The following is a 24486-nucleotide window of genomic DNA, read 5'->3' on the forward strand; positions in this document are numbered from 1 at the left end:
GTACTGAAGTCAGCTAGCATGATGAAGAAGGAGCAAAGCGTGGGAGCCCTCAGTGGCGGCCTCTTTGTTCGAAAATTGCGGTCAGTGCTGGACGAATCACGGTGGCCTGTGCAGAGATTTCATTCCCTGTCGGGGTCATTGCGGATCTAGAAAGGACGACATAGAAGCGGAGTAAGTGGAGTGACGCGTGGCGATTGCGCGACGACTTGTCTTCAAAGTTGCTACTCGAGCTCCTAGGCACATACCGCATCTTTGTCGACACATGGCCAGCGGCAATGAGGTAGCCGAGGGACACGTTACCTCCCGCGACGGCACCCGTATCGGGTTCCAGCGTCGGGGCAGCGGTCCTGGCCTGGTGCTCGTGCAGGGCGCAATGGCGACCGCATACAATTTCAATGACCTCGCCGAGGCGCTGGCACCTTCATTTACAGTCTACACGCCTGATCGCCGGGGCCGCGGAATGAGCGCCAAGCCCTACGACAAGGGACACGAGATTGCGCGCGACGTCGAGGACCTGGACGCGCTCCTGGCCGAGACTGGTGCCAGCCGCGTGTTTGGGCTCAGCTCCGGAGCGATGATCACTTTGGAGGCGGCAAGGACGCTGCCACGGGTCACTCGGGCATCGGTGTACGAGCCTCCGTTCTACGCAAAGGGCATCTCACACGACGGCATCCGGCAGCTCAATGCCGAGATTGAAGAGGGTCGCCTGGCATCTGCTCTCGTCAGCGCACTCCTCGTCGCCGAGACGGCCCCGGCGCCGCTACAGGTACTTCCGCGGCCCGTCTTGCGGCTGCTCGCCAGTGGCGCGCTGCTCGCCGACGATCGGCGGCATGGCCCGTATGCAAGACTGCGTGACCTGCTCCCCGGTGTCCGGTACGACTTCAACGTGGTCGGTGGCATGGACGGAAAGAAGGACACGCTGGCGTCGATTGACAAGCCCGTGCTGCTGATCAGTGGGACAAGGAGCCCTGCCTTCTTGCAGCAGAGCATCCGCACGCTAGCGAGCATCCTTCCCCAGGCACAACGCGTTGAGCTTGAAGGCCTGGACCATTCTGGGTCGTGGAATGCTAGCCGTGGTGGCCACCCACAAGTCGTCGCAGCGGCGCTGCGCGACTTCTTTGCCTAGGCGTGGAAAGCTCACCCCCGCCGCTCTGAAGCAAAGCTCGCTCTTTAAGAGCTTGTTGCCTGTCAAGTGTGTCATCTGCTTGTTTCCATCTGCTCTTAAGATGTCGTCCCTCTTGCGCGACAAAAGTGGTGACTACCGACAACACCCAGCCGAGCGCGCTTTCCCTAGGCTATTTTCACGCCTTGTCCCTAGGGCCAGGGCGCAAGGAGGCAAGGAGCAAAAGTCGGACAAATGCCAACATGAATGACGAGAGCCCACCTGCATAACGGAATCTTGCACGTCTGCTCAAGCTCGAGGTTCAGGAGCATTCTATGGCAAGCACCGCCGTGCACAGCGATGGGTAAATTCATCCTCGTTGGTCGCAAGTTCAGGCACGTGCTTCCCGCCCTGGTCCGTGCGCGCAAGGTCGGGGCAGCCCTGTCATGCGTGTAGCAGCACCCGCATGAAAGAAAGATACCGCCAGCTATCAAGATTAAGTAGAGGATCAAGGATGCACCGCTTCTCAGTCGCATCCCTCCTACGAGATGGCGATCGAGATTGGGAGCGGAACAACGGCGGCCCAATGGGTGTCTGCGATCCTGGTGGTGCTCGTTGTTAGCATCGCCGCCAAGGCGTACCAAATCTACAACCGTGTCTTCACCAGCCCTCTTCGCGCCTTTGACGGCCCTCCTCTGGTCCACTGGTACCGAGGATTTGTACCAGCTGGCTATCTCCAGTACCAGAGCGACGTGATAGAGAAGGCACACGAAGACTACGGCCCCGTGTGGTTCGGTGTGAGCGTCGGGCGCCGATGCGCAATCTCGATTGGTGATGACGTCGCGATCCAGCACATTACGCGAAACAGCAAGTACAAAAGACCGCGTAACCAGTCGCGCTTAACGTCGATCTTCTTTGGCGACGGGATGGTGAATGCCGAGGGTGTCGATCATCGAAGGCAGCGCCATGTCGCTGAACCGTCGTTCAGCGATCGGTCCATCAGCAGAGCCGCACCGCTCATCTACGGCGTGGGGGAGCGGTTGCTTGCTCGCTGGCATACCATGTACCAGCAGCAGCAAAAGCAACAGCAGCAGCAAGAAGGGGAGGACGACCTCGTCATCAATGCTCAGCATGAATTTGGACTGGCGGCCCTCGATGTCATCGGCCTTGCCGGCTTCAACTACCAATTCCACGCGCTCCAGGACCGCGACAACACCGCCATGCACGAGGTTTGGAGGACGGTGATGAAGCTGAGCCTGTCACGGTCTCGCTACGCTGTCGTGCGCGCCATGTTCCCATCCATTCGCCCCTTTGGTGCTCTCTTTGTCAAGGAGGAGCAGAAGTTGCTCGAGTGCCAGCGGAGGATCAGCAGCCTTGTCGCCAGTCTCATTGCCGACGCCAAGAGCGAGGCGGCATCGACAGACGGTCGCGAGGGAGGGCAAACGATCTTGAGCCGCATGGTAGAGTCGAATGCGAGCGGCGCAAAGAATGCGCTCCTCGAAAAGGACATCAGCTCCATGATTCCCGTCTTTCTGATCGCCGGACACGAGACGACAGCCTCGGCGCTCGCATGGGCGTTCTATGCGCTGAGCCGCGACGAGCGGCACGGTGCGCCCGACGGCTGCGTCGACGGCAGGAGCAAGCAGACACTCTTGCGCCAGGAGCTCGCTGCCGAGGAGAACCAGGGCTGGCAGAGCGACTGGGAGACTCTCGACAGCCTTCCGTACCTCGATGCCGTCGTCGCCGAGGTCCTCCGGCTGTTCACGCCCACCAGGCTGTCACGCAGGGAGTGCTACAGCGACGACGTCGTGCCCCTCGGTGCCCCTGTCCGGCTGCGAGACGGCAGCCTCACGCGCCACATTGTCATGAGCAAGGGCGATCAGATCATTATTCCGGTGCACTGGCTAAACAAGGCCGAGATGTACTGGGGTCCGGACGGCCACAAGTTCCAGCCGGAGCGTTGGCTTCCCGAGACACATGCGCTCTACGATGGCAAGGGGCTCACGGACCGGATCAAGACGCGCAAGATCGGCGCCTGGCGATCCATCATCACCTTTGGCCAGGGCACCCACGTCTGCATCGGATATCGATTGGCAGTTGCCGAGCTCAAGATCCTGCTTGCCCAGACGATCAACGAGTTCGATGTCAGGCCAATCGAAAAGACTCCCAGCGACACAGTCGTTGAAATCACGTCGCGCAGCGTCTTTGTCTCCAGGCCCGAGGTCAAGGGAGGCGACGGCACCTTTGCGATGCCCTGTCGGCTCGTTCCCCTGTAATCTTGCTACATCTTGTGCTCCTAGGCCTTTGAGAGGCGGTGCTGCCCGAGTGTTTGCTTTGATCTTCAATGTACTGTATTTGCGACCCATTTCACCGGTGGCCGCAAGGGTGAAGAGGTATTCCTATCCAGTCTGCAGACTCGCCAAGGCACTGAGAGCGGCCTTTATGTATCATACTCTGGGTCGGGCAGCCGTGGGTCGTCCTTGATAAGGAAGAGTAGCCTCCACCAAGACTAAGAATGCACATGGAGATAGTTGCTGCACTGGCTCGGTATCTAGTCTATCTCGTCCGGCCCCCGACGCTGGCGATGAAGAGAATCATCTGACATGGTCTACTGGGGCCGCCGGGCGAGAAGCAGGGTCAGCGACCAGCCTACATGGACATCCTTCTGCCCCTCGGGACACTCCTCGGCAAAGGCCGCTTCGACTTGTGTCCAGGCTGGGCTACCAAGCAGGATGTCCTTGATGCCTCCCTGCGACTCGATGTATGCGCGCACATCGGAAAGCCCCCACGGGCCACGCTGCAGGGCCACATCCTTGCCCTCGAGCGGCCGGCGGACGTCGACCTCTGTCCGCCTCCTGTCGGTCCACGGCGGCTGTGTGGCGAGAAAGCTGGCATCCTCGCTGGGGTGCTCGACGCTTGCAGGCAGCTCCCATCGGATCCGCTCTTCATCGACGAATGGGCGAGCAGACACGGCATCAAGCTTGCTGTTCTTGATTATGGCTGCCGCACGCAGGCCAGGCGTGACTGGCAACGAGTGCGGAAGCAGGGCCTCAAGGGCCGTCTTGATACGCGGATGCTTCGACAGCACGCCCGGCTCGAGGCCGTAGAACCAGATGGCCAGCGTCCCACCTGGTCTCACCATCCTGTACGCTGCGTCTACGAACCGACTATCGTCCAGCCAGTGGACTGCCTCGCCGCACGCAACGAGGTCGACCTGACCGACGAGGTCTTCGGCCCACTTGGCCAAGTCCTCGCCCGCGCCAATGCGCATCTCGACGCGCTCCTGCCCAAACAGAGGCACGAGAAGCTTGCGCCCGTCGTTGACCTGCAGCTCGTTGAGGTCGCTGCCCACGTATCGATGGAAGCGCTGCAGGAGTGGAGGGCCTGCAATGCCGTTGCCAGCGCCCACGTCAAGCGTGGTGTTCCACTGGCCGCCCTCGCTGCCGTGGTAGGCAAACATCTCGTCGTACAGCACCGCAGGGTAGGCTGGCCTCACCCTGGAATACTCGTCCCAGTCCAGGGTCGCGTAGATCTTTGCTCCGTCGTTCATCGTGGTTGTCTGAGTGGACCGAGGAAGCCGTGCGCATTGTCGGAGTGGATGACTAGGCTAAATTACCCGTCATGCATCGCGTCGTTGGAAGCCATTATTCGGAAACTCATCTCGGAGTCGCAATTGCTTCTTCGGAATTTCGCTGAGTTCAGCAGAGCCGCGTTGGACGGCCCAGCGAGGAGCTGGCTGCTTCGCTCCAAGACATTCTCAATCGCCCGCGCCAAGCGAGAATGCCTTCTCTGCCGACGTGCTGGACATTGCTGGACCGGGACATGCAGGCCATTTGGGCCAGCCTGGGCTTTGACATGCCGCACCTCAATTTTGCTGAGCCCAATGGCTAGTGACTGAGCATTGCATTTTTGCTCGTGATGCTTTTCTCAAATGAGAAGCGAGAGAGTGTCGCTCTCAAGAAGGGCGAGTCGCATGGCCAACGCACTGATGAAGCGCTGTACGGCAGCCGCTGCGTCGCACAGTGGAGAAGGGCCGCCAACGAGTCCTCCGCAGAACAGGCAGCATAGCTCAGGTCTTGATCGGCATGCTCTCCAGCCACGCCTCGCAACCGAAGGCCAGATGGGAGGGCCACTCGTCATGGAGATCTCACGGAAGTCAGCTAAGAAACCTGACGGAGGCGGCATTAGAATGCACAGTGCAGTTGAGCTCCTCGCTCCGTGATGCTGTAGGTACTGTATTTTCAAGGTGGGATAGGCCAGTAATCTCTCTCTCTCTCACGCAGATCGCGGCTCTGCGCAGCGAGGACATTGCATCAGATGACCAGCGCGGCCCTAAATAAGGTTCATCTCTTGGGGCGGGAAAGGCTCCATGCGATTCCAGCCATCGAGCGGAGAATGAAGCACCACTGCGCGTCTCTTCGACCGGAGCGTGAGGCCCGTGTGGGTTCGGGAGCTACGAGACTGGAAGTCCAGAATTTGACTGTGGGCCTACAGACCCTTCAGGAAATTGGAGCATGAGATAAGATAAAGTACTGCCGCCGACCACAACCGTACAGCGAGGGGGCTCACAGCGAGGGGGCTCACGGCGACGGGCCTACCCACGCACTGGAAGCGTTGGGCAGAGTGCTGGTCGATTGCCGCTTCGAGTGGAGCTTGGAGGCGTCTAGGCCCTCTTCTGACTTTCTCCCGATTTTGCTTTCGCCGCCTAGAGCCTTGATTCGGACAGCAACTGAAAATATGCGCTTAAATTATCGGCAGCGAAGCCACGCCACAAAAAGACGGGACGCACAGGCAAAGGACCTTCTCCTGCGAGGCGAGCCGAAGGCTTCGAATGGGCAATGTTGCCTGTCCTCACTTCTGGACAGGCTTCCTTCACTCTCACACACATTTGCCTTGGTTGCGATGTCGAATTCGACAATGACAGACCCGCACGATTTGATGGCATTCGTTACCATCATTGGCTCGGTGGGAGCATGGATCGGAAGCTCGACGGTGCAACACTTGACCGGTCTCACCCTTACCCAGCCATTCTTGAGCTGGCTAGGGCCGATCAGCATCGTTGGCAGCTTTGGCATCTATCAGGCCGGACTGAAAGCGGTTATGACACCGTCGCAGCTTCGCGCCTTTGGCTGGAGCGCAGATCAGACACCAGCCAGAGGCGTCGCCGAGGCTTTGACGACGGGGCCCACCGAGTCGGATAGCATCCACTTTGGTTTTCCGGTGCAGCGGCAGCAGTCTCATCTTGTGGCAGATGTGCGTTGACATTCTGCGGGCTCATCAAATTTTGGCTAGTCTCTGGGTGCCGGGCTGACTTCGAGCTAACCACGCAGCAAGCACCCCTCGACGATGGCCCTCGGCAGCAACAAGGAGCGGGCAGGGCGGTTGAATCTTTTCCTGTGCGTGCAAAGAGCGGCAATGTCTTGGTGAAGAGCCCAGCAATCTCAAATGGAGACAACGTCGGACCACATGTCTATCACTCCAACGTGTCGTGGCTTGGTAGTCGTCGAGGAGCCCTCGTCAGCTGCAGCGATAAGGACTCCTTTAATGCAAGACTGGCCGTCTCCTGTGTGACGACCTGTTTCTTAAGCTACATCGCGATTACTGTAGTGCTGTATGGCGAAATCAACCTCCTGGGTCCCGGTCGCCGAGGTGCTGTTGTTGCCCAAGTGCTCTGTTACGGCATCACCAAGGCATTACTCGTCATGGCCGTGCACGTACGCTTCTTGCTCCGGGCAATCGTCTACATGCCTGGACGCCCTTGCGGAGAGGGCGGCTGCCTCCCAGCGCGGCTCCGAATCTACAAGCAGTCCTTCTCCGATGCCTCGAATGGGACGAGCGCTACCAGCTTCGTCTACTGCGAGAGAGCGTACAGGTTGGTCCAGGGCATTGCCCATCCCGCGCTCCGATCCAGGGATTCGAAGGGCCGACCATACTACAAGAGTAGTGGGGCGGACGATGACGCAATGCCCACTGCCTGCCACATGCGATGGCGCCAGGCAGCCATGTATGCGATGGACTTTGCCGTTGCAATCCTTTCCATGGTGCACCTCTTCTTCTACGCCTGGTACCTTGCTTGGCTCTCGACAAATGTGGTGCGTCATGAGAGCAAACCCCGCCGCGTTTATGGGTGGATTGTCGGCGAGCTGGCTCTGTTGGGCCTCAAGGTCGCCATTCTGGCGAACAAGAGCATCACTTGGCCAATGGAACATGGCCGACCCATCAACCTCGTCTTTCGTTCGGACTTTGCCGTCACCAACGACGACATGATGACAGGCCGACTTCGAGAAGTCAGCCACGACCACGTCATTCTCTTTGGAGCACAGACAAAGTACGACGCCCCTGAGCCTCTGACGACGATGCACGTGCGATACGATGGCAACGAAAGCCGCGTCGAAGTGGCGCCTTTCTTTGTGCAGCAGATAGAAGATGCGCAGCGAAAAAGGACGTATGCAGGGTCATGGGCAAGGTGGACACTCCGCTACGAACCCAAAGCCTACTCACTTATATGCTACATCTCCACCGAAAGTTGCGATGTCGTAGAAATACCATTGGAAGAGCCTTGGAGGGAGGCTAACGTCCGCAATAGCTTCAACGTGGCTTGGAAGAGAGCTTCAAGGACACCCGATGGCGCGCAGGAGCTCGCTCCAGACGAAATTTGGGTAGGACACAGAGATTTCTTTTCTAAGAGAGGAGCACGGACAACCACGGAAGCGACGTACGAGCGCACCATCACACTGACCTTGACCAGGGTCACGACTCTCACCAGCAAAAGCATCGTTGTGCTCGAGACACACACTGCGCAAGAGCGACTCCCAGGGGCAGGGGCGCCGTGGCTCAAGCTCAATCCCAACCTGTCGAAGGGCTGTATCCGTGTGGACGGAAGGGACATCGGTGTCCATTTCTTGGGCGCTTCAAAGTATACTGGAATGCTCTTGTCCAATCGGTCGGTGGCGGGACAGAGTATGCCGAACTGTTTCTGTGAGGTGGCAGCAGCTGGAAGATTCTGAGGGCGAGGGGTGCAACGTGTCTACTTCTGGAACTGTATTATACTGTACTGTACTGTACAGTACATAGTAGATCTTACGTGCTCCGGCCACGAGCTTTTTCTTCTTCTGCCAGAATTAGGACAATCCACTTCGTAAGGCAGAAGAGCATGTGATTCGCAGTGATCGCTGATGCTGACATTACACCTTGGCAGCGGCCTTTGGGTTAATCAGGACGCGGGTGCCGACGACGATGAAGGCGCCCACAATTTGCGTCACGCCCGACCAGATGATCAGATGGCGATAGGTTGCGGGTGAGCCGCCGTCGGAAAGGAAGCTGGAGGAGGGGAGGATGAGAGGATGAGAAACGAGGCTGACAAGACGAGGGAACAGACACTCACGCGCCAGCGATGGGATTGCAGACCAGCATAGGAAAAGCCAGAATGGCATAGAGCATCCCGATGCGCACACCGATGCTCGTGATGGGCGAGATGGCGGCAATCGACGGCGCCATGCATGCCATGAATGCTCCGTTCAGGCAGCCAAACGCAGCGGCAAAGACCATGACGAGGGCAAGCACGGCGTGTGGGGCCGTCGCCACCGTCGTCGGGAGCCAGAGAGCCAGACAGAGAACGCCAGCGAGGCCGGTGGCTGGAATCAGGACGTTGTACTTGCCCACCGCATCCATCAGAGGTGCGGCCAGGAGCCGTCCAAAGAAGGAGCCCGCATTCATCACGGCTACGCTGTAGAAGGCCAAGTCAGGAGAGACGCCCTGGCTCAGCGCGAATGGCTCGATGTCTGTTCAGGTCAGGAAACTTTCAGATGAGCAGGAGATGGAGGCGAAAGACGGCTCACAATAGTAAGGAACAAAGAGGCCTGTCGGAACTTGGAATCAGTAATACTCCTTCGCACGTCTTCTCATCTCACTCACCAAAGGACATGATGGTGGCACCGATGGTCAAGATGGCGTACTTTGGCTCCTTAAACGCCGACACATCCAGCCATTTCCCTGGTCTTCGTCTGGGCAGGCGGCTTCTGACGCATGCTGTCGCTGCAATGCCCAGGGCCAGGCAGATGAAGCCAGACACCCGAACCGACATGCCAAAGCCGATTTCGCCAATGAGACGCTGCAGCGCAATGGGAAAGATGACGCCGCCGACCGAGCTGCCAGTAACACCGAGGCCGCTGGCCAGGCCGCGACGCTTGAGAAAGTGCGAAGCGATGCTCGAGAGCGAGGGAAAAAAGAGCATGGCGCTGCCCAGGCCGACGAGGATGCCCTGCGCCAGAATGGCCTGCCAGTACTCGGTGCACAGCGACGTCATCATCATGGCAAACGTGAGCGTCAACGTGCCCCCAGCCATCAGACGGAGCGGCCCATAGGCGTCAAAGACCCGTCCCACGAGCGGGCCCACGATGAAAAAGACGAAGAACTGCAGGCTGCCGATCCAGCTAACTTCGGACGGTGTCTTGTTGAAATAGAAGACGTAGTAGGTCTGGAACACGCCGAAGCTTCCAAGAAATCTGGTGTCAGCTCGTCGTGTCGATTTGAAGGACGGTCGCGCTTCCACACTCACGAGCTCAGCATGCCAAAGGAAGCCGTGAGGGCGAAAAAGGCGCCCAAGACGGTGAGCCACGCCTCCCCACCTCCATCCGGAAAGGTGTGGACCGGCGCAGCGGGCGGAGGCAGCTGCTCCAGCTTTGCATCGGGAGCACCATCCAGAGACGAAGGACTTTCTTGGCCCTTTGCTGCACTGTTCACAGTCGCTGTAGAGCTGGACATGGCGAGATATGGGGTGAGGGGCCAGACAGATGTGAGCTTGGGGCGTCGAGGACGGAGCGCCTGCGAGTGCCCTTTATTTCAATCGAGCAGATGTGCCTCTAAAGAATGGCAATGCCCCGACGCTGCATCGAACGACGCACCGCCGGTCATGCACCGATAGCGTATCACCCACCTCACAGTGGAGAAAGCCGAGGTTCCATGCGGTCAGGTCCAATAAAGGAAAGTGCTACCTATGCTCTTCTGAGTCTCAATTTTTCCTGGGTGGGTTAGTCCAAAACCCCATTGGGAATTTTATATTTTATAAATGAAAACTTCGACCTTGCGGTCGTCTCTCGCACGGGCTTCATTGAGCTTGTTCTCACAGGCCCGAATTTGGGCAATTAGATCGTTAGACGATGAACTGATTAAAATTACTTCTAGGCAGACCATGCCTTCAAAATGGCTTTGGTGCGAGGCACGAGCTCCTCGGTCTTGGCCTGGTCAAAGTACCGCTTGCTGTACGAAAGGCCAAGGTGCAGCTGGTTCTGCCGCGTGTAGATGAAGCCCCAGGGACCAAAGTCGTTCTTGCGCAGACCGATGGAAAAGTCCTCGATGGTGACTTGGGCCTGTGCACCGCTGAAACGCGGGGCAAGGAGGTTGTCCACAATGCCGAGCGACGAGACGCTCAGGTAGCCGTAGCCGGGCTGATCCCAGTCCTGGGCAGAGCGCATGTGCACGTAACCGGGGCCCATGAAGCTGAAGCCGGCCGAGCTGATGGGCGTCGCCAAAATGTCCGAGAGCTGCGAGCCGATCTGCTTGCCCGTCTCTTCAAGCTTGTCGGGCTGCTCGAGGAAGAGGAAATTGAGCAGAGTCGCATAGCTCGGCGACTCAGGCGTCGTCTTGTCCTTGACGCGAAGGAATCTTCGTCCGTTGCCGGCGATTGTCACGAGGCCGCCCTGCTCGTCGCCCTTGGCATACAGCTGCTGCATGGCCTGCAGCATGGCGGCAATGCCAACTGAGGTGACCGACAGGCCGGTGGCCTTGCACTTGGCCAAGATTGCCTTGCTCTCTGCTTCAGAGAAGGCCAGCCGGATGTGTGCCGTCTCTCTCGGCGCGGTCTTGAAATCGGGCTGGAAGGGGAAAGACAGCTGTGGACGAGCAAAGTTGGGCAGACAAGCCTCGTAGAGCTTTTGTCCCTTTTCAAGAAACTCGGGAGTGTATGCGCCGAGCTCCTCCTCCAGGGCAGATCGTGCGCTGGGGGGAAGCCGGCCAGCCTCCTGGCCCCATGCTGCCGACGACCCGGGGACGCCTTCAGCAATGAGCCGGAGAAACGTGCTTAGGATCCCGCTGTGGTAGCCAAAGAAGAATTAGCATGGGAGCAGGCGCCGTTGGGTGCGAAAGGTCATGCTACGACCACTCACAAGACCCCCGACGCATCGGTGATGGCATGGCTGATGCTGATCCGGACAAGGGCCGCCGTCTCGTTCTTCAGCGGAATCCAGCTCAAAGTAGAGCTGCCTTGACCGGGGATCTTGAGATTGATGGCCTTGTGCAGGACTGCATCAAACTCTGCAGCGTCTACGGGTGCTTCCACCGACAGCGTCTTTGCGAGCCAGTCTTGGGCCCCATCGTCCGCGGGCACGACATACACCATGTTTCTGGGATTATCCTGGCCTTTGAATTCGATGGCGATTTCAGGATTGAGCTTGCGCGTCTCCAGCCAGGCCTGCTCGATCGCCGCCTTGTCCAGCTTGGCGTCGCCGAGCTGCACTTTGAGCACCGCGCTGATGTTGTAGTCGCCATCCAGCGTCTGGTTGTCGGACTCGACGGCCGTTTCGACGGGGTCCAACCCGCGCTCATAGTGGCCCTGGGCGACCTCTTTCCATGGCTTGGGCGGCTGGGCGACGGTGTTGGCCATTGTGACTGCTCGGTTCTGATGAGAGAGGGAGTAGAACTGCGAGGGCAGAGAGAGGGGATTGTGACTGCTCGGGTTTCTCGTTGGTGGAGCGGATGAAATAAGCTCTCGTCCGTTCGACGCTAGCCACGTTCTCTGTGAGAAGCCCGACGCGGCTTATCGCTACCAACCTGTCTCTTGGTTTCATGTGGAACTGTGCGGTCTCTAAATTTATGGGAAACTCCATGCAGGCTCCATGCGGTCGTCGTCGAGCTGATCATTCAAAATTTTGTTCCTGGCTTCCCACCTCGATCCGTGCCGGAAGAGTGGCCGCCTATCATGCGTTCGATTTTCGAGACTCGCTTGCTCTCGCCCTCCACATTGTTATGAATGAGGTAATGGTATAGAATTGTACGCCCAAGCTCGTCCTGGGTGGACCCTCTTTTAGTCTAGTCTGAGCGCCCTCTGCATCTTCATTTGCCGGCGACGAAAGCCTATCCCGCGTTTGGCTCTATCCGGCCATTCCACCAAGCGGGAATACACCTCGGTTGTGAAACGTCATGCGTCCGACCTCATGCTGGAACACATACACACACACCTCTTGTTGTACACTACAATATGATACAATTCGCATGAGACTAGAGCCATTGCTGAATCTCTCTAGCCAGACGAGGATCGGCGAGAATGCTGTAGTGGCCCGTGCCATCAGGCTCAACCAGGCGCACCGAGGCCTTCGACTGCGCCTCGTGCAGGGCGTTTCGAAGGCCCAGATCACTAGCTACCTCCTCGTCCGTGCCCACAGTCATTGCCAATGCGCGTCCGAAGCCTTCTGCTGCTTTGAAGAGGGTGATCTCTGTGCGCGGGCCTATCAGTAATTGACAAGCTAGAAAGATGGCATGAGACAGCGGCTGCTCACCACCCTGAAGCGCTGCATAGGCAGCATTGGAGCTCACGAGCTCCTCATGATCCCTCGCCATCTCGACGAAGCGCCTCAGCTGTGCGTCAAACGGATTGTCGCAGCGTTGCCTCAGCTCCTTGGCCAGCTTGCGCCGATTTTCGATTCTCTCCGGAGGCCCATAGATGTCCAGCTCGGCGCACTGAGCGATGAGATGTGCTGCATCCGCCTTGAGATCTTCAATGCTTCGGCGTCCAATTGTGCCGGCTGGAGTGATTCGTCGTGTCACGCCAGGGGCGTAGTCGACCATAGCCAATCGCCCCATTGTGGCGCCTGCCTCCTTTAGGCTGATGGCCAGAAACGGGGCAATGAGCGACGACCCAGAGTAGGCAACAATGTCGATCGCTGCCTCTTTGCCAAACTCCTCGATGAGGGCCGCGCTGTACACACGCGCCACCTCGTCGGGTGTCGTGCTCGACAGTGCTCGCTTGTTCGGTCTAACAGCATAGACAGGTCGTGTGAGACTCTTGTCGATATCTGAAAAGGCGGTGATCTGACCGAGTCCGTCGTGCAAGAAGCTATTCGTAGACTCGTATCTCTGTCAGCAACTGAGAAGTAAGATTGCAAATGAGGTGCGGAACTCACACGACAGGCGTGCCCTTGCCCGCGCGAACTTCAACCAGACACTCCTCCTCAGATGTGGCTGCTGGACTGCGGCTTGGTCGCTCATGCTGCTGCTGCTGTTGCTGAACGACCAGCGTGCGCAGTTGTCGGAGTGACATGTCGTTAAGCATGACATGCGGCGGGACTTCAACGCTGAATACCTGCTTGATGCGTGCAGAGAGCATCATTGAGGTGAAGGACTCGACGCCGAGCTTGGTCAGCGCCACACCATCCTTTGAAGCAAGGAGCCCGTCGCGGTCTGACAGACCCAGGACCTCCGCCAGGATCGCATCCAGACCCCCTTGATCTCCTCCACTGCTTGTTTTGCTGTCGTGCGTCCCATCCTCGTCGCCAACTGTTTCATCGGGGCGGGCGAGATGCTCGGCATAGTGGGGTAGCACCATGTTGAGCTGCGCAAACTCCTCTTTCAGCAGTGTCCAATCGAGATCGGGAGCATACGTGGCGCGACGACTCTTCGCTCCCCACGCCATCGATCTGCTCTCGACGAAGCGGGTGAAGGCAACGTCAAAGAACTGAAGCAGGTGGTGGGACGATGTGCGCAGGCCCCTCAGCTGATTGCGAACGAGGCGGAATTTCCCCTGCCTGTCGAGGACAAAGTTACGATAGAAGGCACCAATGTCGTCCAACGCTGGAACTGTGAGCGAGAGGCCATTTGGTAGGGCGTTGACAATCTCTTCGGCGGCGAGCGAGGCCGCCACGTAGTTGCTCTGGCTTGGAATGCCCGCCAGCGTGCTGACTGTGCTGAAGAAGGCCACAAAGTCGAGCTTGTCGGTGTCGAGGATCGATTGAAGCACCCTCACAGGCTCAAGCTTGACATCATATGACGTTTTGAAGTTCTCGGCGGTCTGCTGCAGTAGAGGGGCGTCTCTCTTCACGATTGGGAGGTGAACTTTAGCTCGTGGCCGTCCAAAGATCACGAGAAATACTCACAAGTACCAACGGCATCAGCCATACCCCAGCAAGGGGCATCTGAAGGCTGTTGACAAGGTCGGCCATCGCAACTCGATCGCTTGCGTCGCATGCAAGCAGCTCGACGGTGCAGCCGGCGAGACGACGCAGGGCTTCAAGTGAACGTCTTGCATTGACATTGGAGTCGTCGTCACCTGCAATCGTCTTTGCGCCTGAGCGCGACGTCAAGATAAAGTGACGTGCCCCACGGGCGTACATCCACTCGCACAGAGCGATGCCCAACGCCGAAAGGCCGCCAGCGAAGAGGTAGGATGCATCGTCCCTGAAAGCGACGCCCATATTGTTATCAGACCCTTCTGTGACGACCACACGAGGGACGAGGCATCGACCGTCCTCGGTGAAGCGCAACTCTCGTTCAGCAATGAAGCTCGAGCCCTGGAGCCTGTCGAGTGCAGCTTTCCTCTCTGTCACGCTCCAAGCGGAGGGCAGCAGGGCGCAACGAGCATCCAGCTTGGCATGTTCGTTTCGCAGGCATCTCGCCAGTCCGAGCGAGCTTCCAAAGTCTTCGTCGTTATCGGCCACGAGCCAGAGTATAGCCTTCTGACCAGACGACTCTGCGACAACAGGAGCAATGCGATCGCGCAGTGCCATCTCACTACCCATCTTGTGTACGTGAATCAGCGTCCGACTCTTGTCACCGTCCCTGTTCGTGATTTCTGGTGCACCTTTTGCCCTTGCGACGACGAGGGCGGAGCGGGTGTTTGCAAACGAGCTTCGGTGCCAGACGACACGGCCGTAGCCAGCACTGGCGAGTGTCTCAATCGCAGCACTTTGATCGACCGAAGAATCCCTTCCGTCGATATCGCTGCCAAGCAAGATGGACTGCCATCCGTTTCCCTCGCTCTGTTCCATCTCGAGGGAGACCAGCATGCCACCTGGGCACAGCAGACTTCTGAGCGCAGCTGCTGTGTTCGTCGCTAAGGAAGAGTAGGCAAGAATGACGTCGAAACAGCACCCCGACTGCATCAAGGACCCTAAACCATCGTCCTGGTCTGAGCTGGAAATGTTGGTCGCCACGGACTGGAGGTCGATCGTCACCGCGTTGTCCGTTCGCATCTCTTCGAGGACACTTGCGATCTTTGCTTCGCACCAGCTGATGTCGACGAGCAACACCTTGATGACGAGCTTTCCAGAAAGGATGGCCGCACCGATCCCCTTTCTCACGGGTTCGACCAAAGCCTGCTCTGAGTCCTTGAAAGCTGCCGCCTTGCACTCCCTCTGGCATTTGCCCCTGAAGTCTACCTTGGGGACAGGTGGCATCCAGGGCAGCGCTTCGACATCTTCTTCTTCCTCATCAGTCGATGCCGTCTGCCAGATTACTTCCTGCAGTGATGCTGACGTGCTGCATACGAAGCGTTGGTACGTCGCCGATTCGATATCCAGGACTACTCGACCATCAGCACCGTACAGCCGCAGCGAGCAGCTGAAAGAGTGTTGTCGCCAGTCCAGCAGCTTGGCGTGTGCCGTGAGAATCCCGCTGACTTGTCCAGATCGGGTCCGAAGCTGTTTCAGATCACGAACTCGATAGACTGAGGTCCTGTCCATGAGACCGTCCCGATGCGGAATGACCAGTGCCCCATAAAGGGCACTCTCCAGCGCCTCGGAAACATCACTGGGCGTCAGATGAGGTAAAGGTTAGCTCGCAGCTCTTTCCTCATCATTATAGCTCCAGCTAGACTCACCAGCATCCTTGCAGCTCCATGAAAGCGTCCTCATCGCCAAACCGAAGAGACTTGAGCCGGCCAATGGCCATCTTCGCCGAAGTCAGCGCCTGAAACTGTTCGCCAAAGAGATGGTCTATGCGAACCAGTCGTGTCTGCTGCGGGACAGACTGGAGGTCGAGAATCGACGCCTCCATTAGTTGCTCTTGGTTTGCTGGAGTCGTTCCTAGCTTCCCGCTCAGGAGCGGTGACGCTCCTTCCTGGAAACCCTTCTTGAGCAGGACGTATTCTTCACCCTCCAAGTTCAGTTGGAGCTGCTGGCCCTCTTCTATTGACACATCTTCGAACGATAGCTCCGACAGAGAAGTGAGGCTGCTGCTCGAGAGAACAAGGCGAACAAGACTTGGCCTCGCGATCGACCATAGACCGTCTGCGTCTTTCTCGAGGCTAGTCTCCTTGCCATCTGTCGAAATGAGAAGCTCGGTCTGAGCTTGCACAGGCGGTGGCAACAAAGACCTGCTGACGACATTGGCGTCCTCTGATCGCTGGGCAGATGGCGGCTGCGGCTGTGGCAGCTGCTGCTCTTCTGTTTGCTGCTGAGGGCCAAAAGCGAAGCTTGCCAGCCATTCGCCATTGAGCGATCTGAGTTGCGCCTCTCCGCGAGAGCCGGACGAAGATTTGTGCCAGACGAGTCTGGCCAACGGACGTTCCGTCCCTTCTGTCATCATGCTCAAAAGCCGCCCTGACACTGAGCACCGCAGCTCCTCGCCCTCGTTCTTGAAGCCGTCGCCAAGCAGGTCATCCAGGATGCTGAAGTGCATCTGCGACAGCATCGCTTCAAACCAGTTCTCTTGAAGCTCGATGACATATTGCACCAAACCTCTTGGTTTGGCCTGTACGATCCTTGGCTTCGTCTTTCCGGCGCTTGCTTCCCGACGACGGAACAACGAACGCGGTGGCATCATTTGCGATGCAGGACGTGATAGTCTTGCGTCAAGCAGCTTGTGACGCTCGTTGACGCCAGCGAAGAGCGGCTGAAGGTGTACTTCGATGTTGGTCGTGGTCTCATCGGGCCGTTTGAAAAGGACGACGATGCAGAGGTTGAGCGAGGTCCTTAACGACTCGGTGAAGTCCGCTTGAGTGGTGGCCGAGAGGTGCATCGCGGAACTCAACGGCTCTCTTCTGGCTCGCAGCGCATCGCACAATATATCGAGCAAGCTGCCGGAATCCGCACATCAGCCTTGTCATCAACGGCTCACTACATTAAATGCATGACGTACCGATAGTGGTCGAGGCTCTTGTCAGGCAGAAAAGCCACCATGGCCGAATCGCTTTCTCCTCCACCCTCCAGAGTCGACCAATTGAGTAAGGTACCTGACCGTGGCTCGGCAACAGCCATGACTCCCTCTATCTTCTGTACGGCAACCTCAGTCTTTGGTAGAGCAGGCTTCTCCGTCGGCCACAGCCTCCTCCTCATCCACAAACACATCGGCAAGGGAGCACCTCTCTGGACAGGATGATCTTGGCGCGGCCATTCGACCTTGTGTCCTCGCTCGAACAGCTCAGCCACGACCATCTGCAGCATGTCGACCGGAGACGCGGGCCTCGATTGGCCTTCCTCAGCCCCTCGCACCTGCCCCAACCGCGCATCTCCAGTGCCGCCATCGACTATCAGGATGTCCGTGCGTTTCGTGGATGAGTGTGGCAGCCGTTCCGCTGACCTATCGGCACGGCAAGGTTGGCTGAATTGCCACATCCAGACGGGCAATGGATCGGTCTGCACACCGTCCTCTTCACTGATGCGCTCCCCATTGCCGCTGAGGAATCGCGGCTTGCGATGCAGTGCTCCCTCGGTAGAGGCGTCAGCGTGGGGGCGCTGAACTTCAGAGTGCCGGCCGTCGCGCTGGCTCTGCTGCCAATGCTGCCTCAGCATACTGTGGTGCAGGCATGCCTCGGGGCCGTCGCACCGTTCGTAGCTCAGTCCAATGTCGTCGAGATACCGTGCAAGCAAATCGATGTCCTCTCGAGGGCCAGCAGCACTGGTAGACGCTTGAACAAAGCGAGTGAGCTCAATGTCGGTCCTTCCTCTGGCCCTCTTGTCACCAGACTGGCGTGCGACTTCCTGTCTACGTTGCTTGAACGCAGAGAGAAGACGTGCAACGTTTGCCGTCGTCGTCGTCGTCGGCGGCGTCGTCGCATGACCAACTTTTGAAGACGAAGGTATGGAAGACGTAGACGAAGCAAAGGTGAGCATGGCAAAGGGGACGCGTTGATGAAGAGCTTGCATAGCGTCTGCGCACTGAACAATGACCTCCATTGCGTCGACCAGAGACAGGCGACCTGCGGCAACGGCGGCGAGTGTCTCACCCTGCGAGTCTCCGTAGACTGCTGTCACGTCTTTGAAATGGGCCGAGATGTACATCCAAAGGGCATACTGGACTGTGAAGCGTCGTAGGTGGCAAGTTGCGAGGTCTTCTTTCTCTTGCACCTTTGCAAAAAAGGCAGATGTCGAGGGTAGTCGCTTCTTCGCAGGCCATTGTCGCAGGCAGTCGTCGAAAGCTTCCGCGAAAATAGCGCTTCTTTGCGACATCTCGGAGCACAAAGTGTGGAGTCGTACGTCGTTCTCCTCCAACGGCGACGAGAAAAGGTGCCTCGACTCGCTATTACGAAAGTGTAATGCCAGAATTCGTTCATCTGAGTCCTCTGGATGAGGATCTCCTGCAACGGCGTCCCCAAGTGCTTTGACGAAGCCATTGACCGACAACTGCCGCTCGCTGAGTCGGATGGCACGTCTGAATGCGTGCTGGTCTCGTGCGCGATGCAGCGTCATCTGCAGTGAGTAAACCCTATCGGCCAAGATGGAGGCCGGCGGGCTCTTTCCATCAACCTCGGCAGCCAGAAAGCGGCCGCAAGATCGTGCGAGCTCTTCCAGCAAGGCTTTGCTCGGAGCCGAGAGCATGAAGAGCGCCGGAAAGGGTGCCTCGAAAGGCCTGCTTCTTCTTCTTGCTGTAGATAGGCTCTGCCTCTTGCTGACGTTGATGTCCGCTTCAGGGAATGCTTCGACGCAAGTAGCGGCCATGATGCCAGTGAAGCCCATCGAGGCTATGAGGCCGAGATAGGAGCGCCTTTCGCCGATGCGCTGCTGCTCCTTTGCGAGCTCGATACGGTGGCCCTCCCCTCCGAAGCGCTCCTGGCACGTCTCTCCTGACACGTGGTGCTTCCAGACGGTGCGCTTGTTGAGGCTGAGCAGCGTCTTGACGAGGCCGAGCAGTCCAGCGGCCTCTTCCGTGTGTCCAAACACGGCCTTGGAAGACGAGACAAAGAGCGGAAAGGTGCGTGGCGCAGATGCAAAAGTGGCTTTGATCGCGTCGGCCTCGACGGCATCGCCCAGCCGCGTGCCGGTGCCGTGCGCCTCGAAGACAGAGACGTCTCCAGGCATCGCGCCGGCACGACGGAGAGCGTCGAGGTGCAGCCGGGATTGGGCGTCGGTCTTTGTCATGGATATATTGGCCGCTGTGCCCTGGTGGCGGACGAGAATGGAGCGAATGGCACCGTACGAAGAAGGCGCGCTGGCGCTGGAGCTCGCATCGGCACGTTGCAAGACTACCGCGACAACGCCCTCACTGGTGACCATGCCGTCTGCGTCCCGACCAAAGGGACTTGATCTGCCCGTCTTGGAGGCCATGTTGGCTGTATGCAAGTAGTCGATGTGATGATCGACCAACCTCGTCGTCACACCGATCACGATGGCCCTGTAGCATTCGTCTCTCTCCAACGCGCTCACCGCCACATTGAGAGCGGCCAAACCCCCGCTGCAAGCCGTTTCGACAGCCATGCAGGGGCCCTCGGTGCCCAGATGGTGAGCCAGTCGTCCTGCGATCGAGGAGCCATGGGTGCCAGGAGCCCAGCCTTTGGCTCTGTGAGCTTTGTGTGGATCCATGCGCTCCTCGATCACCTGGTTGTATCCATCCTGGCCGTTTGCCGCAACGACGATGGCCGTAGCGCTCCCTCTGAGCGAGCTGGGCGCGATGAGGGCGTCCTGCAGCGCCTCGTACGCCAGCTCGAACGTCAGTCTCTGTTGCGGCTTTGTGTAGAGGCCGTCGTCGCCGTCCATGCCAAAGAAGGCATCGTCCCAGTCCAAGACACCCTCCTGCCCCAGCCACCCAATGGGTGTTGGGCTCTTGGCAGCTGCTCCCAGCGATCGCCGAGCGCTGGACGGGTGACTGAAGACGTTCTCTCCCGTCGCCATGGCGCGCTCCAACTTCGCCAGGCTGTCGACGCCGCCCGGCAATCGCACGGCCATGCCAATGACGTGGGCCTGATTCGGACTCATCATCGTACTCGAAATTCTGCCGTCCCGACTCTGGAAGATGAGCGATCCTCAAAGGTGAGAGATTGGTTAAAGCAAGACTTTGGCTGCCGTTTGGGCCGCCTCGAACGAAAGTCACATCGTGCGCCCTGCCTCCTCTATGCCCACTGCTCCGTGGTCACCGAGCTCGGCGACTTCCGCATGGATGCCCTCGGCATGAGTCGCACATTCATTCTGTTTCAGGAACAGCCTTCTTATCGCATGCACCATGAGCACATTGCTAGGTCGGGACTCCACCAGCGGGACAAGTGACCGCGTGCTCAGGAACGCAAAAACACAAATTCGGAAGTTAGACTAAATTGCTTTCCCACATCGTCGCCCATCCAGTAGTACTAGTATGTGTCATGCACTTTCCTGGTTCGGTACACCCAGAAAGCTAGTTTCGACTTTGGCTTCGGCACTTACCTCATGGAGTATTGCCATTGTGATGAAACACAGTCTGATCCGAGGAGCACGAGGGGCAGCGTCAAGTGTTTGCTGTCCAACGCCTTCTCTTCTGTCAATTCATTTCTAGCCGATGGTTCCCTAGCAGCCCCTACTGACGACGACGACGAAGATGGACAACACTGTATTCGATGTGTTCGCTAGGCAGGCCAGGGCGAGTCCCCGTGCCTTCTTTCTGCAGGACGCCTTCGAAGATGCTGTCGGCCTGCGGTACGGTGAGGCTTTTGATCTCGTCGTACGCATCGCTGGCGTCCTCGAACCGATGATACAGCGTCAACGACGACGCGTGGCGCTGGTGTCGACGTCCAACAGCCCGCTCATCCCCCTGCTCTCTTTGGCGTCATGGTCGATTGGCGCCTCTGTCGGCCTCGCCGCAGTCAACGATGCAACGCCGCTGGACGTTCTCTCGGCTCAGCTGGCCTGTTTAGAGCCTTGTCTAATCATCACCGACGAGAGCGTGGGCCGCTCGAACTCGTTCTCTTCAAAATTGACCGAAGCCTTTGATCAAGCGTTCCCCGAGGCGCCAGGCCATCAAAGGCCACTGCGAAGCACCCTTGCTGGACTGGTATTCGGCGCGCATTCTCGGGAGCCGGCTTCTCTGCGGAGCTTGTCTCTCTTTGTCTCGAGCGGACAGTCGTCTTCCTCCATTAGCCCAAGGAGGAGGGAGCAGGGACCGGTGGAAGAGGAGGCCTACCGACTGTTCACATCGAGTGCCATCTCTTGGTCGACAGTCAAGGCCGTAAAGATCCCGCACCGCTCGCTGATGACCAACGTGGCTTCACTTAGAAGCACATTCCCGCGTATGGCCGCGTCCAGACGCACACTGGGCATCCTGCCACTTTCGCACACCATCGGCTTCGTACTAGATTTCATCCTCGCAACGGTCACGACGGGCGGCACATACCTACTTCTTGATAGGCATGCCGCCCAGCGACAATCGGACAGCATCGCCCATGTGGCGTCAGACGCCGTTGCCGAGCAGTCGCAGAGCGGAACACCCGTCGATACCATGTGGGCGGTCCCAGCGCTCTTCGATGAGATGGCTGCGAGAGCACGGCAGGAGCCTGTCCTCTTGCACGCCCTCCAGCAGGCTCGCTTCATCTCCGTCGCGGGCGCCTACCCGAGCCGAGACACGCTGCAGTGGGCTGCAAAGCACAAGATACGGCTCGGCACTTCGTGGGGTATGAGTGAGGTCTTTCTCTCTTCCTTTGGCGCCCGCCTCGCTTTTGACGACGACGACGATCACGACGATCACGTCGCCAGTACCGACCTGCTTGATGCTCTTGTGCTGCTTCCTACGGTGGACTTCCAGCTGGTGCCGGTCGACGATGGTGCGCCCGAGGGCTGGTGTGAGCTCATATTCGGCAGACGCGACATCTTTACCGGCTACGTTGTCCTCGACGACGACCGGCGTCCGGTCTTCAAGTCGGTCGAGGAGACCTTCAGGACGGGTGACGTGTTTGAGATCGTCGGACGTCGTCGTGCGGACAAAAATCGAACCGATATCGCGACTGACGATGTTCTCACGCTGGTACGCTACGTCGGCCGCAACGACGATGTTGTCCAGCTGGCTGTGGGGGAGAAGGTGCTCTGTAGCGCCGTCGAGCAGCAACTGTCCATGCAAGACGGCATCAAGGCCGCTTTTGTCACTGGGAACCGTTCCAAGAAGGAGGGCCGGCCGTCGGAGACGCTGGTCGCGCTGATAGAGTGCAGCGGCGACGTCGACTTCAGACGAGTCGTTGCCAAAGCTCTGGCCAAAGTCAACCCGCAGCTCTCGCCAGCCGCCCGGATTGGAGCGCGTAACATTGCGCAAGTGGACAGCCTGCCGATGACGTCCAAGGGCTCGCTCTTTCGCAAGAAGGTGGCCGCCCACCTGGTTGAGCCCTTGGCTGGACTCAGCGCAGCCTGGATGGCCAGGCAGGTTAGACAGCACCTCGCAGAGATTGCCGACCTCGACGGCATCGGGATAGAAGACGACCATGAAATGGCTGCTCTAGCATTGACGTCGCAGCAGAGCGTCAAGGTGGTCTCCTTTATCAGGCAACTTACTGGAGATGGAAGCATGGAGCCCGTCGATGTCCAAGCACAGGGAACCGTGTCTGCCTTTGAAGACGTGGTCAAGTCGAGATACGTGGCAGTCGCCTTTGGCCAAAGTCCCGCTCCCGCCGATCAAACCGTGTCGAGACAGGAGGCAGACAAAGCAACCAAGGACCCAGGCCCAGAATTGTCGGGAACGACAAAGATTTCCATTGCTGGAGCAGCACTGCGCCTGCCTGGCGGCGTCGATGACCTCGAAGATCTCTGGCAAGCGAGTGTCTCGGCGCGAGGCAAAGACGGACGGGCAATTCTCGAGACAGCATCGCAGGACGGCCGCTGCGATCCCGAAGAGACCATGCTGCATGGCTGGCTCGATCGACGCGGTGTCACCGACTTCGATCCAGAGACATTCGGCATCTCGACCAGCGAAGCGGTATTCGTCAAGCCGCAGCAGCGCCTCGTCCTCGAGCTAGCCATGGAGGCGCTGCAAGATGCCGGGCTGCCACCATCGACTTTGCTTGGCAAGCGGGTAGGCGTGTTTGTGGCTGCCAACGGACAGGAAGGCTACGACAAGCTCCTGCTCGATGAAGCCGACAGCGGAGTGCACACCCTGGGAGCACACTACGGTCATGGCACACACAATGCCTCCTTGGCCGGTAGGGTTGCCCACTGGCTCGGCTCATGTGGTCCCGCGATGACCATAGAGACGGCGTGCAGCGGAGGGCTCACTGCTGTACATGCTGCACAGCGCTCGCTCAAGGCTGGCGATTGCGATGTGGCATTGGTGGCGGGCGTGACGACATTTGTTGATCCCGAACGCCAGTTCCCCTTCCGACGTCAGGCTGGCATGGCTACCCGGTTACCTGAGCAGCAATCGAGGGCTTTTTCGAGCAGCGCAGATGGCATGGTCCCCTCTGAGGGGGCTGTCGCTGTCGTTTTGCAGGCGCAGCATGGGGGCAACACTGGCGCCCGGCATGGTGAACCGCTGGCGTGGATCGAGTCGATCGAGTGCGAGCACCAAGGAGCCTCGGCGACGATGATGACGACCCGAAGCGACGCTCAGAGTCGACTTATCCATCACGCACTTGCGGCCGCCGAAGTCGAGCCGCAAGCGATCGACGTCTTTGAATGCCATGGCTCCGCAACGCAGCTGGGCGATTTAGTCGAATTCGGCGCGATTAGGCGAGTCTTTGGTGGTAGTGTTGCCAAGAGGGCAGCGCCAGTGGCCATCACAGCGAGCAAAAATATCTTTGGGCACACGGAAGAGGCGGCTGGCCTCGTCGGACTGCTGCACGCAATTGTATCGCTCAGACATCGCAGCAGCCCACCAAGCCATGTGAGCGACCCGAACATCGACTTTGATTGGGCCGGGGCAGGCGCACGCTACTCGAACTGTCGAACGAGCCTGGGCAGAGGCCAAAATAGTCCTATGCATGCCCTTGTGAGCTCGTATGGCTTCAGTGGGACCATGTGCAGCGCAGTGCTGCGAATCGGGCAGGAACATCCGCAGCCGCAGCCGCAGCCGCACCAGGAGCGGGACGAGCGCCTCGCAAACCTCCTCTTGCTTTCTGCGCCCGATCGTACCCGTCTTCGCCTGGTTGGCAAAGCGTGTGTGGAACATTTACGGAACGCGCCACACGACCTGGAAGCCCTGCAGGGAGCAGTGCACCACCGCGGAAGGGAATCCTT

The 24486-nt window shown here is 58.6% G+C and overlaps 8 protein-coding genes across 8 annotated transcripts; 4 read left to right on the forward strand and 4 right to left on the reverse strand.

The window, feature by feature from the left end:
- Positions 1 to 8: 8 nt before the first annotated feature.
- Positions 9 to 1388, forward strand: FA10DRAFT_97170 (putative esterase/hydrolase). Its single transcript, XM_025525830.1, has one exon. The coding sequence runs from the start codon at positions 263 to 265 to the stop codon at positions 1124 to 1126; it is 864 nt and encodes a 287-aa protein (XP_025376970.1). The 5' UTR covers positions 9 to 262; the 3' UTR covers positions 1127 to 1388.
- Positions 1221 to 1864, reverse strand: FA10DRAFT_97309 (hypothetical protein). Its single transcript, XM_025525832.1, has 2 exons — positions 1767 to 1864; positions 1221 to 1704 (listed from the first exon to the last, which is right to left on the reverse strand). Exon 2 carries the CDS (start codon positions 1636 to 1638, stop codon positions 1315 to 1317), a length of 324 nt encoding a protein of 107 aa, XP_025376971.1. The 5' UTR covers positions 1639 to 1704; positions 1767 to 1864; the 3' UTR covers positions 1221 to 1314.
- On the forward strand, positions 1651 to 4993 carry FA10DRAFT_259766 (cytochrome P450; the record flags this gene model as incomplete). Its single annotated transcript, XM_025519988.1, has 3 exons — positions 1651 to 3358; positions 3817 to 4550; positions 4808 to 4993. The coding sequence occupies 3 exons, from the start codon at positions 1651 to 1653 to the stop codon at positions 4991 to 4993; spliced, it is 2628 nt and encodes an 875-aa protein (XP_025376972.1).
- Positions 4994 to 5523: 530 nt separating this feature from the next.
- On the forward strand, positions 5524 to 8166 carry FA10DRAFT_97256 (hypothetical protein). Its single transcript, XM_025525831.1, has 4 exons — positions 5524 to 5542; positions 5597 to 5631; positions 5715 to 6355; positions 6433 to 8166. The coding sequence occupies exons 3-4, from the start codon at positions 5840 to 5842 to the stop codon at positions 8107 to 8109; spliced, it is 2193 nt and encodes a 730-aa protein (XP_025376973.1). The 5' UTR covers positions 5524 to 5542; positions 5597 to 5631; positions 5715 to 5839; the 3' UTR covers positions 8110 to 8166.
- A 20-nt stretch (positions 8167 to 8186) lies between these two features.
- On the reverse strand, positions 8187 to 10057 carry FA10DRAFT_266339 (MFS general substrate transporter). Its single transcript, XM_025521450.1, has 5 exons — positions 9660 to 10057; positions 9017 to 9594; positions 8941 to 8961; positions 8487 to 8883; positions 8187 to 8422 (listed from the first exon to the last, which is right to left on the reverse strand). The coding sequence occupies exons 1-5, from the start codon at positions 9863 to 9865 to the stop codon at positions 8287 to 8289; spliced, it is 1338 nt and encodes a 445-aa protein (XP_025376974.1). The 5' UTR covers positions 9866 to 10057; the 3' UTR covers positions 8187 to 8286.
- A 158-nt stretch (positions 10058 to 10215) lies between these two features.
- FA10DRAFT_266342 (hypothetical protein) lies at positions 10216 to 12003 on the reverse strand. The gene is made up of 2 exons (XM_025521451.1): positions 11266 to 12003; positions 10216 to 11191 (listed from the first exon to the last, which is right to left on the reverse strand). Exons 1-2 carry the CDS (start codon positions 11760 to 11762, stop codon positions 10282 to 10284), a joined length of 1407 nt encoding a protein of 468 aa, XP_025376975.1. The 5' UTR covers positions 11763 to 12003; the 3' UTR covers positions 10216 to 10281.
- Positions 12004 to 19344: 7341 nt separating this feature from the next.
- On the reverse strand, positions 19345 to 20061 carry FA10DRAFT_250913 (ketosynthase; the record flags this gene model as incomplete). Its single annotated transcript, XM_025519581.1, has 1 exon — positions 19345 to 20061. A coding segment is annotated over one exon (717 nt), but the record flags the coding sequence as incomplete, so codon positions are not given.
- Positions 20062 to 23152: 3091 nt separating this feature from the next.
- FA10DRAFT_250916 (ketoacyl-synt-domain-containing protein) lies at positions 23153 to 24434 on the forward strand (the record flags this gene model as incomplete). Its single annotated transcript, XM_025519582.1, has 1 exon — positions 23153 to 24434. A coding segment is annotated over one exon (1281 nt), but the record flags the coding sequence as incomplete, so codon positions are not given.
- Between the last annotated feature and the right edge of the window lie 52 nt (positions 24435 to 24486).

This window comes from Acaromyces ingoldii (assembly GCF_003144295.1).
Source record: "Acaromyces ingoldii strain MCA 4198 unplaced genomic scaffold FA10scaffold_3, whole genome shotgun sequence".
NCBI classification, from domain to species: domain Eukaryota; kingdom Fungi; phylum Basidiomycota; class Exobasidiomycetes; order Exobasidiales; family Cryptobasidiaceae; genus Acaromyces; species Acaromyces ingoldii.